We start from the raw sequence: 17,195 nt of genomic DNA, 5'->3' as shown, positions 1-17,195 counted from the left end.
AGCAGACCCGCGTATATCATCATAGAAATTAACAACCCCTCTATGAACTGTATGCTCATACCAAATGTTGATCCTTAAAGTAGCCTATACAGTCTGAAGACTATTAATATTAATTATTAGCAGAATTCAGCACCTGTCTGAGTTTTCCAGTGTGTGCTAGAACAGACAATACGCAATGAAAGAAAATGACACAATAAGCTTTTTATTGTTGAAATTACATAAAACAAATAGATTTTACAAGAAAAAATACACAATCTACAATTCAGAAAATTTATGGGTAAATGTATGTTCCCTGTTCAGACCAATTAGACAGGTATGTGGAGTTGAATAAGGACGTACTGTAAATGGAGTTTAGTTTACACCAGTTTACTGTACAGCCCAGTGAATGTAAATCCTTTAAATTCAGTAATGTATTTATTTATGTATTTATTAATGGACTTTTGTGTATTAAACTCATATGACCCTTCCATCTCCCCACCAGCTTCACACGGACCTGGACAAGGGCGACAGCATTGTGAAATACACCCTCTCTGGTGAGGGAGTCGGCTCCATTTTCACCATCGACCAGACGACGGGGGACATCCACGCCGTGCAGAGCCTGGACAGAGAGATGAAGCCTTTCTACACGCTCCGCGCCCAGGCCGTGGACCTGCGCTCCGGCAGGCCCCTGGAACCCGAGTCCGAGTTCATCATCAAGGTCCAGGACATAAACGACAACGAGCCCAGGTTCCTGGATGGGCCGTACGCTGCTAGTGTCCCCGAGATGTCTCCAGTAGGTAGGGTCCTGTTTTTTAAACGGGTGACTTTGAGAGTGTGACTTACACACTGGAATTTATGGTAAAATTATGGATTGCAGTCATTGGCAGCTCCGATGTACTCTTTTTCTGACAAATTACTCGAATTCAAGTGTTGCTTGTTTTTAATTAGCAGCGGAAAAACAATTTTGCTCATTTTCTCGACTGTTTTGGCTTTTTTAAAACTTTCTATTAATTTAAGTCACACAATTAATTTGCACACGACAGAATATACGAGTATTTATTGCTATTCTTTATTTACTTTAATCTGAGCCATACTGAGGGGATTTCCATTATCACTGTGGGGACCCCAAAAAAGTTGTGTGTTAATTTAGCTCTCAAAGTATTTATATTCAAAAAGGAGATGATTTAGCTTTTTTTGCTGCGTAGATAACATGGCCTCTTAGAATCTATTTCAAAATACAAACCATATCCATCTACGGCATATCCATCTCTCCATTATGCAACTCTGTGTGATATCCCTGCATGGAGAGGCACTTTAACAAAGCAAAGACTAATAGTACCTTATTCACAGGCTGAATGAAATATCAGTTTCCCCGCGGACAGATAAAAATAAAGGATCTCACTGCTGGGCGGTGACCTGGCTAGGCCAATGCTGAACAGAAGACAAGGTGACTTTCAGTGCTTCTCCTGAAAGTTATCACATTTAAGCTCGGCATCATGCTCATTTAGGTTAAGCGGAATATTTTCTCTAAGTGCATCTGGCCCATTTCTGGTACTGCTTTCCCTTCCAGCTTCATTAAACAGCTGCTTTGAGTCTCTACCAGCCTGCACTTTCCCCCCTTAATTTTGAAAAACATTACTTAAATGTCATTGTAAAATACAGATTGTGCAGACAGCGGTCTCAACTAACATTGGTAAGCATTTCCTGAACCTTGTTATTAAATGGGATTATAAGGGATATAATTTAAAATGACGGTAATGCTGTTGTGCATGTGCTGTTGCATAAATCTGCTTGCATGCAGCCGTTAAGTTGAAAAGATGCCTTAGGACTTTTATTTATTTATTTAGTTTCATTTTATTTTGCCGTTCTTTTACAAATCACAGTGGACCCAGGTCCTGCTTATTGTCACAAGCCGGGGCCATTATTATGATTATCATTATTTCATAACTGTAAGTAATTCAGTTTTCACCAGCCTGCCCTGCTTAACAACTTTGCCTCAGATCACAGAATATAATCACATCTAATGAGGCTGAGATCACTGGGGGGAAGCTTGCTACTGGATCGTGTGATGACTGGAGGCTTTGATGATGTTGTTCATGCAGTGGGCTGTAAGGAAGTGAAATATGTGTGCATTTAATAGACCTGCAGATCATCCAGGGGTAATTTCAGCAGGTATAAAGATAGCTTTCTTAGTAACAATAGCCTCCAACCAACAATCAGCAGACTATCTCCAGTGAAAAGCATGCTGTATTTCTTTCTTACAGACATTTTCTCTCTGTCTGTCTGTATCTCTCCCCCTCTCTCTTTCTCTCTCCCTCTGCCCCTCTCTGTTCTTTAGAGCACATTTCATAAATTGAAAATTTGATGAATTTTCATGCAAATAATGTATGTGTGTTGCCAAAGCTTTTCCATTTAAAAAAAATATTTATTTAAGGAAATCCAAAATATAACAGACCATTTAAATAGAGGTGCATTACAAAAAGGATATTGTTGATGCAATTTATCTCTCTCTCACTTGCCCTCCATCCCTCCCTCCCTCCCCTCACAAACACACCCACACACTCGTCAATGCCGTCTTTGTTCACAGTTCTAAAATACTAGTTTGTGGCGACAAGGCCTTTCAGACTGAAGGATATGGCCTTTAGCTCCACTATAGTCCCTTCATCCCTGTCTCAAAACCGCTGTCCCCAACTGGTTCCATGCGCTGGGGCTCATTTAGCTCTTCCAGTCTGTATCCCATTACTCACTGCTTTTCAGATTTCATTTCAATTACATTAATGTTCGTATGACTGCAACGGTCATTTTAGGCCGCACTGAAGCACTAGACCTAATCATTTGTTCATCACCTTTACAAATTGTCTACAGAAGGCAAAACAAAGAAATAGCATTGATCTTTAGCATGCACTGGGTGAACTGCTGTAAGTGGTGGAAGTTATTTTTTCTTCCAGATGTAGTCACTGTGGAAGTTCAGTGTCTGCCTGTGAAATATGTTGATGCCTAGCATGTGTCCTGTTAACAAGCTTGTCAACACAGCGCTGATGGGCGGCTATGCAAATCACTAGAACGCACTGGCAAACATCTGTGGTCCAAGCTGCAGGATCCCACGCAGAGAATTGTATTTTTTTTTTCCTTCTCCGTCTGCAGTAATTTCATTTCTCATGTACCGTACAGTAGCTCCATGTGTTATCACAGGCCAGTATAATATGAGCAATAGATCTGAATCTAAAGCCATTACAATGATGGAAAAAAGGTTGCCGGGGGCTTTTGGTTCCTGGTTATCAGTAGCACAACCTACTCATTGCATTTTCACATTGCACTGCCGGGCTTCACCATGGTAGTTGCCTACTGTTATTCGGGGTTGGTAGCTGACACCCCTCCAGGCCCACCGAATCATCCCCCAGAAGTAAATTGCAATTTTTTTGGAAAAGAAATGGGGCATCCAGGTGGCTAATAAGGTTCTTGGTAGTAATGCATCCCATGGTCAGGTTACTGAAGGCTGACCATGCCAGTGCTGATTGTGGCTGGCAGCCCCGTCGGGCAGCACAGAACTGGCGGTATTGCTACTCAGGGAGGCGGGTTAGTCTCATCACGCAAGAGCGCCTCCTCTGGTGCAAGCGTTAAATGTGCTCCTCTGAACTGAGGGCCGGTCCCTGGTGTAGTTGGGTGAAAAGAAGTGGGGTGGCTGGCAGTACGCACGCGAAAGCGGAAAGAATCGCAGAAGGACGTTGCAGTGATGAGATGGCCTCATGTACATGACTGAGGGTTCCAAGTTGGAATATAAAAAGCAGTGGCCTTTTTCAACTTTTTCTTTTTTTTGATGGTGTGGTGCTTATAGAAAATTAAATTCCATGCATGTAAAAAGCAACTGAGTTTTAAAAGGATCGATTGATTTCCTGTATTCAAAAATGTTTGGATTTGTTGTGCATATTCCATAGTAAAAGTCAGTGGCGGTTCTATAATGCTGGGCGCTGGGGCGCCGCCCCCCTAAATGCGAAATAATTATAAAATAAAAATTGTTTACTCATACAATGTGCCTGGTAGTCTGTCAGATTCATTAAAAATTGGTTCCAAAATCAAATTGTATTTGGTTAATTTCTGTGTGATTATAGCCTACTTCCTGGGTGAAGGGCGCCGGCCAAATGAGTGTGTATGTAAGTCTTTCAACTTTTGGCAAGCAGGTGACCTGAGGCTGCTCTCTAAATGGTTGCTTCAGATAGACAATAGTATGAGGCCCTGTCCACACGTATACGGATTTTTCTGAAAACGTAGTTTTTTTCCCCTACGTTAAAAAAAAAATCCTATGCACACGACCGGCGTTTAAAAAAATATCTCCGTCCACAGGAGTACATTTTTATCACCAGCCACCACTGGTAAAAGTGTCAAAGGTTAAAATTCATTACATTTCATTTTAAAATTATCTACTATTCTCTCCCGACTTAGATCACCAAATTTGCATGTTCTTGTGCATCACTGCAAGTTCTGTAAATTTTTAAGATAAGCTACAAGCACTGACAAGCTACAAGCTTATTATGTTATGTTGATGTTATGTGGTAATGTTGTTATTATTCTGATATTCAGTTATCAATATGTTGGGACCAAATTACACTCTACAACTTTACGAGAACAGGATGACATTAGTGCCATGTTCAATTTAAACATCTTTTTCAGTTTTTTTTTTTTTTTTTTTTTTTTTACATCTAAAGTGCTATTTTTTAAATAATTTATTTTTAACTTGGGCAAAAGAGTCCCCCACAGGGAAAAAATAATATGTCATAAAGAATTGCATGCTTCTCTCACAATATTGTGTATCCCTGAAGCGGTGGGCAAACTGGAACACCTTTACACTTTACTCTTTACTCATGACTGATGCGTGAAGAGAACGCGTGGTGAGACTGATGATCACTGACCCAAATACTGATTAACTTGAGAACTTCTGACTTCCTGTAAACATTGCAGCGTAAAAAATAAAAAGAAATGGGTGGCTGTGGTGGTTTATCATGCAGTTCATTCATAGGTTGGCAGGGGGAGCTAGTGAAGGGAAGTAGTATAGCAAGAGGTGAGCTGGAGATTATAGAGAAAGAAGGATATGTATGGAAGGACAATGGATGCATTGCTCCTGCTGAGAATGAAATGCCCTTGTTCCCATTAAAGAGTCATTAACTGAGGCACAACTGTGCTTTATACTCTATGTGTTCTGCTGTCCAGTGCATATTTTATTTTATTTATTTATTATTTGATGGACACCATTTTATTAGTTCATTTTCAGAGAGTATTCACAGGGGACAGCCCCAGTCATAGAGCACTGATATTGTGAATGATGTCTGCACATTGATTGAACGGCTGCTGTTTAATGGGTGACATTAAAAGGCATATTCTAATCATAATGGTGTTCATTAATTTATCTATTGACTTTAATTATGCCTAAATGGGCTGGCTTTCCAGACTTACAGTGGTGTTGTTGACAGAGCACAGTTGTTCATTCCAAATACAATTTAATCACTTGTTATACTATTGATACCTTAAATTTATTTATTTTATTTTTTGTTTATTTATTAATTAATTTATTGAATTGGTATCTGTCAATGAAGACCTTGTTTCTGATCACATTCTGACAGCGATTTACGCAACATGTTTATTATTTTCCCATTTATTATTTAGAAGTTTGGAAAAGTAAGCGTGCATCTTCTTCTCATGGCTTCATGAACATTTAAAAAGTATATTAAAAAGTGATTGCACAAGGTCTTTTGAAAGTACTTTGAAAGAAACTGACCAAAGTTACGGAGCAGCTCTTCAAAGACTATACCAAAAACAACAGTACCTTGGAGAATGTATCTGAAAATGGCTAATCCTGTAAAGTAAAAACTGCATGTGAGTCTTGCATGCTGTTTTCAAACTGGAACTCCTCCAAACAAGCCTGTCTTGTAGAGGAATGTTTAATTTATTCAAAATCACTTTTGGCTTGCCATCACATCATTACTTCTGATTCTGTTAAGATACGCATGTAACAATTCCCCCATGGCTGCACAAACATTGTATAACTCAGACTCTTCAAACCATGTTGATTTTTGCTTTTGCTTTTTTTAAAAGATTTTCCTCTTTTGCTCAAACAAATTATTTGATCAACTTCACGATGTCTGTTCAGTGGACAATTTAGCATCTCAGAAATGTGCTGAGAGGAATGCCAATCTTTTAAGAAGATTGAGGCTTTGGCCTCTCTCTTCTGTTTAATACAATTTTAACAGTTGGTGAAGGCAGACTTTGTTGTAGAAGAGATTGCCCATTACAGTCTATTTAGAGTACGTATTTTTGTGTTTACTGGTAAGCTTTATAAACTGTGACAGGTCAAACTACATGCCCGCAGATTCAATTCAATTTACCATGTTTTTGAAATGATGATGCTCAGTCAAAGTGGCAAGGCTAATCTCGTAAACTACCTAAACTGCCTAAATTGACTTACACGTTCATTTAAAAGGGAAGATTTGAATTAAGGGGATAAAATCAAATCCTGATTGATTGTTACCATCTCCTTTAACTAAATGTTTGTAGGGGAAATCTGTTCCATCAAGGTCCTTCTTAATTAAAGTGATAGAGCTAAAGGTGTTAATGTCCAAAACTGTCAAGTGCACTTCAAATAGTATATACGACATTGAGAACAACACATTAGGATGTCTGTCTGTCACTGGAACATACTTATCCCTTACTGAAATAGAATATACCAAAAATATATTGAAATTAGATATATGAATATATACTGCTACACTTGACAGTAAATGGGAAAATCATTTCTGCTTTCAGATTTTCCAGTGCTGCAATGCTGCGAAATATATTTAGGATTGCATTTTAGAAATATTTACAATATATTTCAGTATATTGCATTTTGGCAAGGGAGGCACTGATTTAGTGCAGTTGACGAGTCACGTGAAGTGGCTCACTGTTAAAACTGCTCTTCTGTGCCATGCAGGTACATACGTCATGCAAGTGACTGCCACTGATGCAGATGACCCCACCTATGGCAACAGTGCACGTATCGTATACAGCATCTTACATGGACAGCCATACTTCTCTGTTGATCCTAGGACAGGTAAGCACATTACTGCTGTGTGACGATTGGATACAAGCGATATTTAATAAAGGGTTCTGTAACTGCAACAGAAATCGATGTCAGATCAAGGAAAACTATGACTGGAACCTTCTGTAACAAATTCAAGTAAGTTGTGTCCTTAGATGTGTCTTAAATAAATCATGAATGCAATTACATAGTCCTTGGAAATTGGTTGCTAACTAAATATGTAAATTTGTAACAAAATTATATTCAGAGCACTGTAGCTCCTACAAACTGTATGACCATCTGATACACTATATGACCAAAATTATCTGGACATCCCTTGGTCTGGCGGGCTGTTTTTCATGGTTTGGGCTAGGCCCCTTAGTTTCAGTAAAGGCAAATCTTAATGGTACAGCACACAATGAGATTCTAGACAATTCTGTGCTTCCCCAACAGTTTGGGGAAGGCCCATTCCATGGTTTCAGCATGACAATGCCCCCAGGCACACAGCAAGGTCCATATAGAAATTGTTTTGTCCAGAACGGAGTGGAAGAACTTGAATGGCCAGCACAGAGCCCTGACCTCAACCCCACCCAACACCTTTGGGATCAATTGAAAAGCCAGCTGCGAGCCAGGCCTAATCGCTCAATCAGTGCACGACCTCACTCATGATCTTCTGGCTGAATGGAAGCAAATCCCTGCAGCAATCCTCCAGCATCTTGTATAAAGCCTTCCCAGAAGAGTGGATGTTGTTATAGTAGCAAAGGGTGGACCAACTCCATATTAATGCCCGTAATTTTGGATGATATGTTAGATGTCTGGTGTCCACATACTCTTGGCCATGTAGTGTATATGTGCATTAAAGTGTATTTGTTGGTCACGGTGTTATGAGCCCTGTCTAAAATAAAAAATTGCTTTTGAGCGTGAGTAAAATATATTTTTAAGCTTACAGTTTGGTGTCTGCAGTATGCTCTTGTTTTTGTTGCTCTCTCCCAGGGCGTGCAATTATGGCACTTTATCCACCCATGATGGCTTAGTACATTTCTCTGGATTAGAACATCCGTCTAATAAATAATAATAATGACGATAATAATGATGATCTACGACTACACAGTGCAGTTAGGCTGCTCCGTTAAAACAGGATTAAAGCTTGTGTAAATGACTACCAGAGTCATTAACAACACAGATTGATCTCTCAGCAAGAGCCCAGTGCTCTAAAACTCCACGTTATATTGCTCCCATTTTACAGGTAGACTTCATAATATGGCTGGGGCCCAGCAGGATTAAAAATAAATAAATAACGCATGAAATTCAGGAGCTCTTACGCCTTGTTGCACTGCTCCTATTTTCAGCCCGCAGATTCATATCAACAGCACTTGCCCCCAGCACTCGCCCGAAACAGTAGTCAATATGCTAACACCCCGGGCAAAATAATTCATTTTTTCAGGGGAATCTGTGGAGTTTTAAGAGAGATGTAAGCAGTTTATAAAATGCCATCGCACAACTAGTACTACACTGCACAAAAACGGCATCATATATAGTGTGTCCTGATACACAGATGTGATACAATGAGTGGCAGAAGCCTGAAAAAAGAGATATATAGAAAATAAATTAATAAAATGTAAATTTGTTAAAAAAAAATAAATAAATGAAATGAATTAAAAATAACCTGAAATTGGAAAATGAGATTTTCTTTGCATGGGGAAGGACGGGATAAAACAAGGGAGGAAAACAAAAGAAATGCCATTCTTCACCTTGAGCCATGGCTTTGTCCCCCAGCAGAGGAAAAAAAAGAAAACAGATGAGAATTTTGTCAAAACAAAAAAAAAATCTTTTTCACTGTGGCACACAGAGAACTGATGATCTTGGTGAGATCAAATCTGACATGCTTGAAAGCGCACAATAAATGTGCAGCATAAGAGCATAGCTGGGAGATCAGTGCTGCTTGGAGCTCTTTTTGAAGGATCCTGTTTTGTCCCTTTCTCAATATTTGCAAGGAAGATCCATAGGCTGGATCTTTCCATGAAAACATGTGCTCTCTTGGGGGGTGGAAGCGTGATATCTGACTATTTGTTTACTGAATATCAATGATCTCGCTCCTTTCTGCAGCCCTGTGTGTGCGCCTCTTAATGATTGCACTTCTCAAATCTTAATTCCTGGATAATTTACACATTACCATTCTCATCAAAGTCGACAGGCTGTCTAATAAGATGTAACACTGCCTTTCTCTGCCCCCCCCCCCCCCCCCCCTCCTTTATTTTCTCTCTCTCATGTCCGCTTTGACCCAACTATAAGGAGTGATCCGGACGGCTCTGCCAAACATGGACAGAGAAGTGAAGGAAATCTACCAGGTTCTCATCCAAGCCAAGGACATGGGGGGGCAGCTGGGGGGCCTGGCAGGGACGACCACCGTCAACATCACCCTTAGCGACCTCAACGACAACCCACCCAGGTTCTCAAAAAGTATGTCTGTGTTAAAACAGCCTTTGTGTGTTGTGTGTGTGTGCATGTGGGTGTGTGTTTATGTGAGTCAAGGGTGGGGCTGATTTTCCTGAGATTCCTTGATGATCTTACAATATTAATTCAGATTTAGTTGGGATCAGTTCTTAAGAGCAAGATTCAGTCTCTTTCCTGAACACATCAGACAATGAACAAGAATGGAATAACACACACTGTTGGGACCTCAGGGGGAGTTTTACACAGGCATTTAATTTAAGGCTGAGAAAAATGTGGTCCTTAAATGGTCTTGGATTTCTTGAAGGCAACTTTCATGAACAGTTTGTGTTTTTCCATAATCCACTCTGATGCAGTGGGAAATCAGAATCATGTTATGTAAATAGCAATGTAACTGCACGCTTAGTTACCATGGCTAATATGCAATACACCATTAGGCAAATAGTAAGTCAGGACTCCTGAAGCTTATAAAAAAGCTTCCTTTTTTAAAGTCACCATACCCTTATGCTGGGCCTTTAACTTCCTTGAAAACTTGTTCTTTTGTTCTTTTAAATCTTTAATGTTTCTTCACTTATGAACAGTGCTGTCAATATATGTTGACAACTATATCTATATTTAAATCTTACCAAGTTCGAGTTGAGGTAGCATCAAAATATTTTATCTGAGAGTGAGTTTAATATATACAAACACTATGCAGTGAAGTCTAGTATAATGCACAGGATCAAATGTTATTTCAATTTCAGTTTGATGCCAGTAAACATATCACATTCAATTGGAATTTTAAATGGTACAGCGATAAAAGTAAAAAAAAAATTTAAAAAATAAATAAAAGTTCATCTATGTCACATAAACTGAGGCACGGTTACTGCTTTACATTAGCTCTCCGACCTAATTTGTTGGCTGTTGTTTTCTTTTCTGTGTGCTTTAGCCTTACTTTTCACACTCGCCCATCTCAACCAAAAAATATCTGGACATCTGGCTGAATTGAAACTATCCGAGTATCCAAAATCCAAATGAGCTGACCTGACATAATGCGATCTGAATTCACTCTACAGTACAGATGGGCTTCTCTTTATCTCCTTAGGTCTTCAGAACCCGTAATCCCGATTCCATTTAGCTGTTTATATGTTGTGTCAGCCCTTTTGCACAGGAATGCTTATACTGTGCTTGTTAGTGATTGCAGTACAACGGGCAGTGCTGCTTGGTCTAGGTCATACCATCAGGTTAAGGAGTATTGAGGATACTGTTTCCCTTCAGTAATGGTCAGTATTTTACTCATCACTTAACACCAACATCTCGCCGAAATGCAATTATAAGCACATAAATAAACAAACCCCTGGGAAAGCACTTATTGTAATTTATGAAATGTGCCCCATGTAAATTAGCATTTGGAATTAGCATTAGCGTTTATTATACAAATGGATAGAGCATCCACCCAAGCATTTGCTTTGGGTCTGACGGAAGTACTCCAGGCATTTCTTTAAGCTCAGACATGGGAAATAGTCCTTACATGGCTATACCTGGGAGAATTTGGGGGAATGTACAACGATTAAGAACATAGGAACAGATAATGATGAGAACCGGCCATTTAGCCCTTCTAGACTTGCATAAACAGTAAAATGGTCAGTGTTAAATCAACTTTTACAGAGTGCCTATTGGACTGATATGTACTCTGTTACGGTTGAATTAATATTGGCCATTTTACTGTATTGGCTTTTCTTCTAGTAGTGGAAATACAGTCTTATTAAAGGAAAACATGGACAATTTTAGGAAAGCAGATCCTGAAACAGAGACGTGGAAAGCTACGCCTTGTAAGACAATAAATAATTGTAGGAATTGGCCAATGCAATGAATTGTGGGAAAGGCAGTCCATGAAAGGCTGAAACAGTGAGAGTTGTGAAGGGATAATCCTCACAGGACAAAAGCATAGAGAACTGTGGGAAAAGTGGTCCTTATTTGGTCTTAACGCACATCCTTGTGCCTCGTTTGTCATATGACAGGTATATTTCACCTTAGAGTTCCAGAATCGTCACCTGTGGGGTCAGCCGTGGGTAGAATCAAAGCGCATGACCTAGACACCGGGAAAAATGCAGAGGTGGAGTACTACATAGTGCCCGGAGATGGGGGCCACATGTTTGACATCGTCACTAACGAACACCAGGAAGGGATTGTCCTCCTTAAAAAGGTATGATTATGCACCAGCCTCTGCATGCTCTTCTTGTACTCTTTCACATGGTTTTATATTGCTGCATTGCTGTTGTGATGGTCTTATTTTCGGAAGTGTCCCATCGCTGCAAATTCCCTTTTCCACTGTTGCATGCTCGCCTTTCAAAATCCTAGCCCTTTATTTGCAAATTCTGTCTTCAGAAATTATTCACAGACACAGAAATTTACAGTTTGCATTATTTGTTCTCAAAATAATGAACAATAACACTAACAGTGTGTAGTGAGTAATGCGGACCTTCCTGAAACTGCTGACAGTCATTGGCTTGGATTCAATCAACGGCTATTTTCTTTCTTCACAAACCCAGTTTGGCATGTTTAGCAATTACCAAAACTAATTTAAACCATTGTGGCTGCACTTCCATTTTCAAAAAGCAAAGGACAAATGTTGACTTAATCTCCCCTCCACAGTAAAAAGGAGTGAATGTTCTTTTCAGCGCCAAACAAGTGCAAAATTTAACTTTAAGGCAAGATATCATGCAGACATACATACCCCCACTGACCATCCAACCATCCATTATATTTTACCTTGAAGGTGTGTTACAGCTAAAACAAATAACAATGCCAAACTGGAAAAATATTAAAAAAGACTCATTCCTGTCCAAAGTTACACAAGCATCACAGCAAACATAGCTTTAGTCCTTGAAGACAAAAAGACAAATGTAGACATTCTGCAAAAAAATACAAAGAAATAAATTTACACAACCAAATGAGATTTGCTGCCTCTTAACCGGATGTGACAGCCATAAATCTCGAGACTTTCTCTGAAAATCTGGTGTCTTCAGATAAATGGCAGTACTGTTGTGCTGATTCACCGATAAAAGCTTTTGAAATATGTTTGAGTGCTGGGCTCCCGTGGGTAGCATGGAGGCTACATTTGTTTGTTTATTTATTTATTTATTTATTTATTTATTTTTACGCGAAAGCTGGTTTACTCCAACATGGTGCAGCACTTAATTCCTATTTTTGCTTTCCTTCAGGATAGCATCAAATTGTCATAAAGAATATTTTATCGAAAGCGGCGCTTTTAGGTGTTATTAGAGAGCAATTTCATGCTTTTTTTTTTTTTTTAATCATGGACTGTGATACTGCATATGGATCAAAAGTATTTAAAAAATTAAACTTAGGTCATAAAAGGAGACAAGAAGCAGTGCAATTATAAATGAATTTAGTCCTTTTGAGACTGTCTTTAATTAGCTATATTATAAAGTATTAAATCTATTTTAAGATGTGCTTCTCAGAACGCAAAAAATAATTCATCTAAAGATAAACCAGCCCTTAAAAATGAACCTCTTTGGAACAGTGTTTTTTATTTTTGCTCCTGAAACTAAACATATTAAACATGCAATGTCAAAAGCTGAAATACAGTACTGTACTCAGACTGAATCAGGATAAAGGAAACATAATAAATAAAAAAAGAATAAATCATCATTCATACCTCATTTTATGAGAAAAGCAAACATTTGATACATGATATAAGTAAACTGGGAAGGAATTATCTCTTTATTTTGTTCCAGGTACACAGTAAAATGTTCAGTGTTAAATCAACTCGTGCAGAGTGCTTATGGTCCCAGTTAGACCCATATGTTTGAGTTGAATTAACAATGGACATTTTATTGTGTATGCCCACTTGATTTAGAATGGCACTTTTTGAGCCAGTGCAAGTACCTGCACTCCTTTTTTCATCTGAGATGAGGTTAAATGTTGCAGTGCAAAAGGGGATGCTCTCATTTGAAATGATCTGCTTCTTCAAACATACTGTATGCCATGACTCGTAGCAGTTTGATTGGCTGGGATAGGGGGGGGGGGGGTACAGTGATGTGCTTTAACGACATATTCATACATTAATCCTTAAATATGATTTAGAATATAGATGTGTGTGCCACTTTTTCTATGCTGATCACATTTCTTTCATTACAGTTGATTACTGAATTTTTTTTCAACTTTTCAAAGAGTCTGTGAGCCAGGCCTTTGCAAGTTCTTACATTGCAAAGCTTTGCTCCAAGTTTGGCAGTCCTCAGAGACCTCCAGGTGACTTTTCAGACTCCTTATATTGAGGGGGGAGATTGGGGCGGGAGGCAGGTAGTTTTCCAACCCTCCCTGCCTGGTATTCCCCAGTCGGGGGGGATTGGGAAGAGGCTTTGGTAAAATTTGCTGAGGTGGTGATCCATGGTTCTGCTTGGTCTATGGCCTGGCAAAGCTTTGTAGTGTGGTAAGGGGATCTAACAAAGCACTGGGCTCAGAGGATTATTATCTGTTTCCCACTACGCCGATAGAGAGACTCTCTCAGAACCAGTGAATTGGGGGGGGGGGGGGGGCACAGGTAGGTAAGGTCTCTGGGTGGGGAGGGGGGGGGGTGGGGGGGGGGGGGTGGTGTGGGAAGATGTACCTGTAAATAAAAGTCAGCTGGAATACTAACATAAGAAGAAAAAAGGGGAGTTGGCATTTCAGAAACCTGATCCAGGTTAGATTTGTCCATGTCTGTTGCTGTCTCTATATCCCACCCATTACCATTTTGTTTTGCTGAGACGGACAGAGGCATTGCCTTATCAGTGAAAAAAATGCTATCACTGCATTACACTGCTTGCATGTTTCAGCATTGGTCAGCATGACATTTGATACAGATATTGCCTGAAGCGGCATTCTTTAATGCAGTGTAAAGTGTAAATTCTGTTTTAAAGTAGCCTGGTTTAGCCTTTGGAAACTTGTGACCCAAAATGATGAGCCGTAAGATCCCTGCCTTACACAACATGGTGCCATGCATGGTTGCATCAGCTGAAAGCATCACAGTGCAAACCTGTCAAATAACTACTGTCTTTCACAAAGGAAAAAAAAACGAATTACTACTTGTGCAGTCAATTACATGAGAGCATGTCCTTTCCCCTTACGAGTAACACAATAGAAAATAAATAAAATATTCTGCGATCCACTGTGGAAGGAACCAATGGTTTGCCAGGCGCTGACTGATTTGGAAAAGTCAAGGCAATTGGTCTTGTTTGACTGATGTCCCATTCGCCTGGCTAACCATCAAAGGAGCACTGCTCTGTTTTTTGCGGCTCAGGAAACCGGATCTGATTCCGGCGGATTCACGGCACCTCACCGGCAGTAGCGGCCGGCGGGGGAGGGGCCCGGCGGTGCGGTGGGCCGCGGTGCGGTGGAGGACTGAGGCGAAGCAGAGCGCGGGAGGGCGAAGCAGAGCGCAGGAGGGTGAAGCAGAGCGCAGGAGGGCGAAAGCGAAGCGCGGGAGGGCGAGAGCGGCGCACTCCTACGTTACCGCTCCGGTCCGCGCCCCCCCAGCCCCCCACCCCCCGCGTCGCAGAGACAGGGAGTTATTTCGGGACCTTTGTAAGGGAAGCAGACGAAGGAGGAGGCAGCCGGTGGCGGAGACAGGAGGAACTCCAGCGACGGCGGGAGGCCAGCCTCAGAGAAATAACACCCCGACAGGCAGAGCCGCGCTGCTCAGCGGGGGGCGGGATAGGCGACGGCGCCGATGCATTAGAGTATCCCGGCAACGGCTCGGGGGCGGGGGCTGGGGGTGGGGGTGGCACGGGGTTCTGGAGGTGGGGACCATCTGTACAGATTTTCTCTAAGCTGCTGGTTCACTGCCACCAGTAACACAAATAGGTGTCCTTTTGTTTCTGTCAATCACCCCCAATAACCCCCCAGCACTCTGCCAAAGCCCTGCCTATGGTAACAGCAAGAGGCAGTGCCTCTGCTTGTCCTAATGAGGGAAGGAGCTGGGGGCGGAATTAAACGCCTGTTTCCAGATACACGCCGCGCTGAAGTTCGCCCTCAGGCGACCGCTTTTCTGTTTTACATTAAACTGCACTTATTTAGCAGGATGCTCACATCCAAGGCGACCTACGGCACAGCGCGTGCGGCGAGATCAGACGAACGGGGGCTGCAGGGCTGCCCATCCTGCTGGGACACTGATCCGGGTTGTAGGACCGGGACGCAGGGTCCGGTGCCCAATCCAGATCGTGCAGTTCACACTTTCTGGGGCATTATCAAAGTGAGGGGAGAGCAGGAGAGCTCGTGCTTGGCTTTTATTTTACAAATTGGCGGTTGCCATGACAAGACTGTCCTGGACATTCCAAATAGGGAGAAAAGAATAAGTTGTATCTTATCTGATGACCCCAGTTCATAATGAAATTAATTTAGACTTGTTTTGCAACAGCCCTAGGCGCTAGCAGTGGAGTTTCTGTTTAACAGTCCATGAAGTCTGAATCCTGGTGTTGTGGTTTTATATAAAAATGCAATTCATTTGTACAATATAAATTTTTAATCACTATAACAATCACAAATCCTATTTTGGTTCAAAGTCTAAAATATGTCATTAATGAAATACACCAAATATTCTGGAAAATATTAAATTGGGAACACAATGAAACAAACATACAAACAAACACTTTGCATTTCTGAATTAGTAATTTTTATTGCAAATTCAGGTATTGGCTTGTAAGCTCTTTGAGGTGGTAGGCTGAAGCAGTTATCCAAATAATAATCAGATTGAAGGTTTAATAAAACAAACACACAAATAAACAAACATTTAAACTAAATTATTAAAGGCTAAATACTGTAAAGAAGGATGAAAGGGGACTAGGCTGTTCCACGTGTGTATTCACCAGCATGTGTGGTGCAGGGAAAAGCTCCTCTGTTGCAGCTAAATTAAGAATCAGCTTTTAGCATGTGCTGCTAAAATATGGCCTGAAAATCAGGAGGGTTGTGTGTACAAAGGGCGACTGAAATTAGCTACGTCTAGCTAATCTCAGTGCACCTTTGCATTATATATATACGAGACCATATATCGACTGAGTATATATTAGTGCAGGAGGGAATGCATGCACAGATCTCAGTTAAAAGGAAGGCGGATTGTGAGATGATGTTCATAATAGAGTATCGATATGTTAGCTAGGCAGGGTAGGCAGTTGTAGCTAACGGACGAGCGATGTGATATTATCTAAACACGTTACATACAATCGATAACACACTTATTGAAAACAAAGAACGAACAGAAGTTTCCAAAGCTAGTTAATGTCTGGATGTTTGTCAGTCTTACTGCGGGAGTGCAGATGGTTCGATGTAGTGCTGGCCTGTCCAAGGGACTTGGCCACCGGCTCTGGATTTCCGTTACGCTGTCCGTAGAAAAAGCCGGTCTCCATCTTGGTTTTCTTCCGTCTTTGCAGGAGCCGGAAACCTGTACTTTGCTCGATGTCGCAGGAAAGTGCATAGACTACACGCGCTTAACATTTTTGCTATGTTTCAGGACGATAGCAAGTGAAAAGTTAGTAAACAAATTGATCTCTTGATGGATCCATTTCTTTAAATTGCTTGCAGTATAGCTAACACGTTTACTTTGAGTTTTAAACAGCCAATCGTGGCTATAACCCAAGAGAGACAGTGCATCTTTCTGCGTATTCCTTTACAGGGAGGCCTTCACTCTCTTTAGGCCTGTGACCTTAGAGAGAGCCTTGTGCACGTCTCTCCAGTTGAG

General features: G+C 40.8%; 1 protein-coding gene across 1 annotated transcript in view; it reads left to right on the top strand.

Moving 5' to 3' along the window:
• LOC118233036 (cadherin-12-like) overlaps window positions 1–17,195 on the top strand; it is an 89,682-nt gene that overhangs the window by 52,926 nt on the left and 19,561 nt on the right. Inside the window, exons 3-6 of the mRNA XM_035428341.1 lie at window positions 482–776; window positions 6,941–7,060; window positions 9,320–9,487; window positions 11,479–11,663. Coding sequence (XP_035284232.1) covers window positions 482–776; window positions 6,941–7,060; window positions 9,320–9,487; window positions 11,479–11,663 — 768 coding nt within the window. The remainder of the gene's footprint in view (window positions 1–481; window positions 777–6,940; window positions 7,061–9,319; window positions 9,488–11,478; window positions 11,664–17,195) is intronic.

This window comes from Anguilla anguilla, chromosome 8 (genome assembly GCF_013347855.1).
Source record: "Anguilla anguilla isolate fAngAng1 chromosome 8, fAngAng1.pri, whole genome shotgun sequence".
NCBI lineage: Eukaryota > Metazoa > Chordata > Actinopteri > Anguilliformes > Anguillidae > Anguilla > Anguilla anguilla.
Note: the sequence above shows the minus strand (reverse complement) of the source record. Positions and strands in the feature narration are given on the sequence as shown.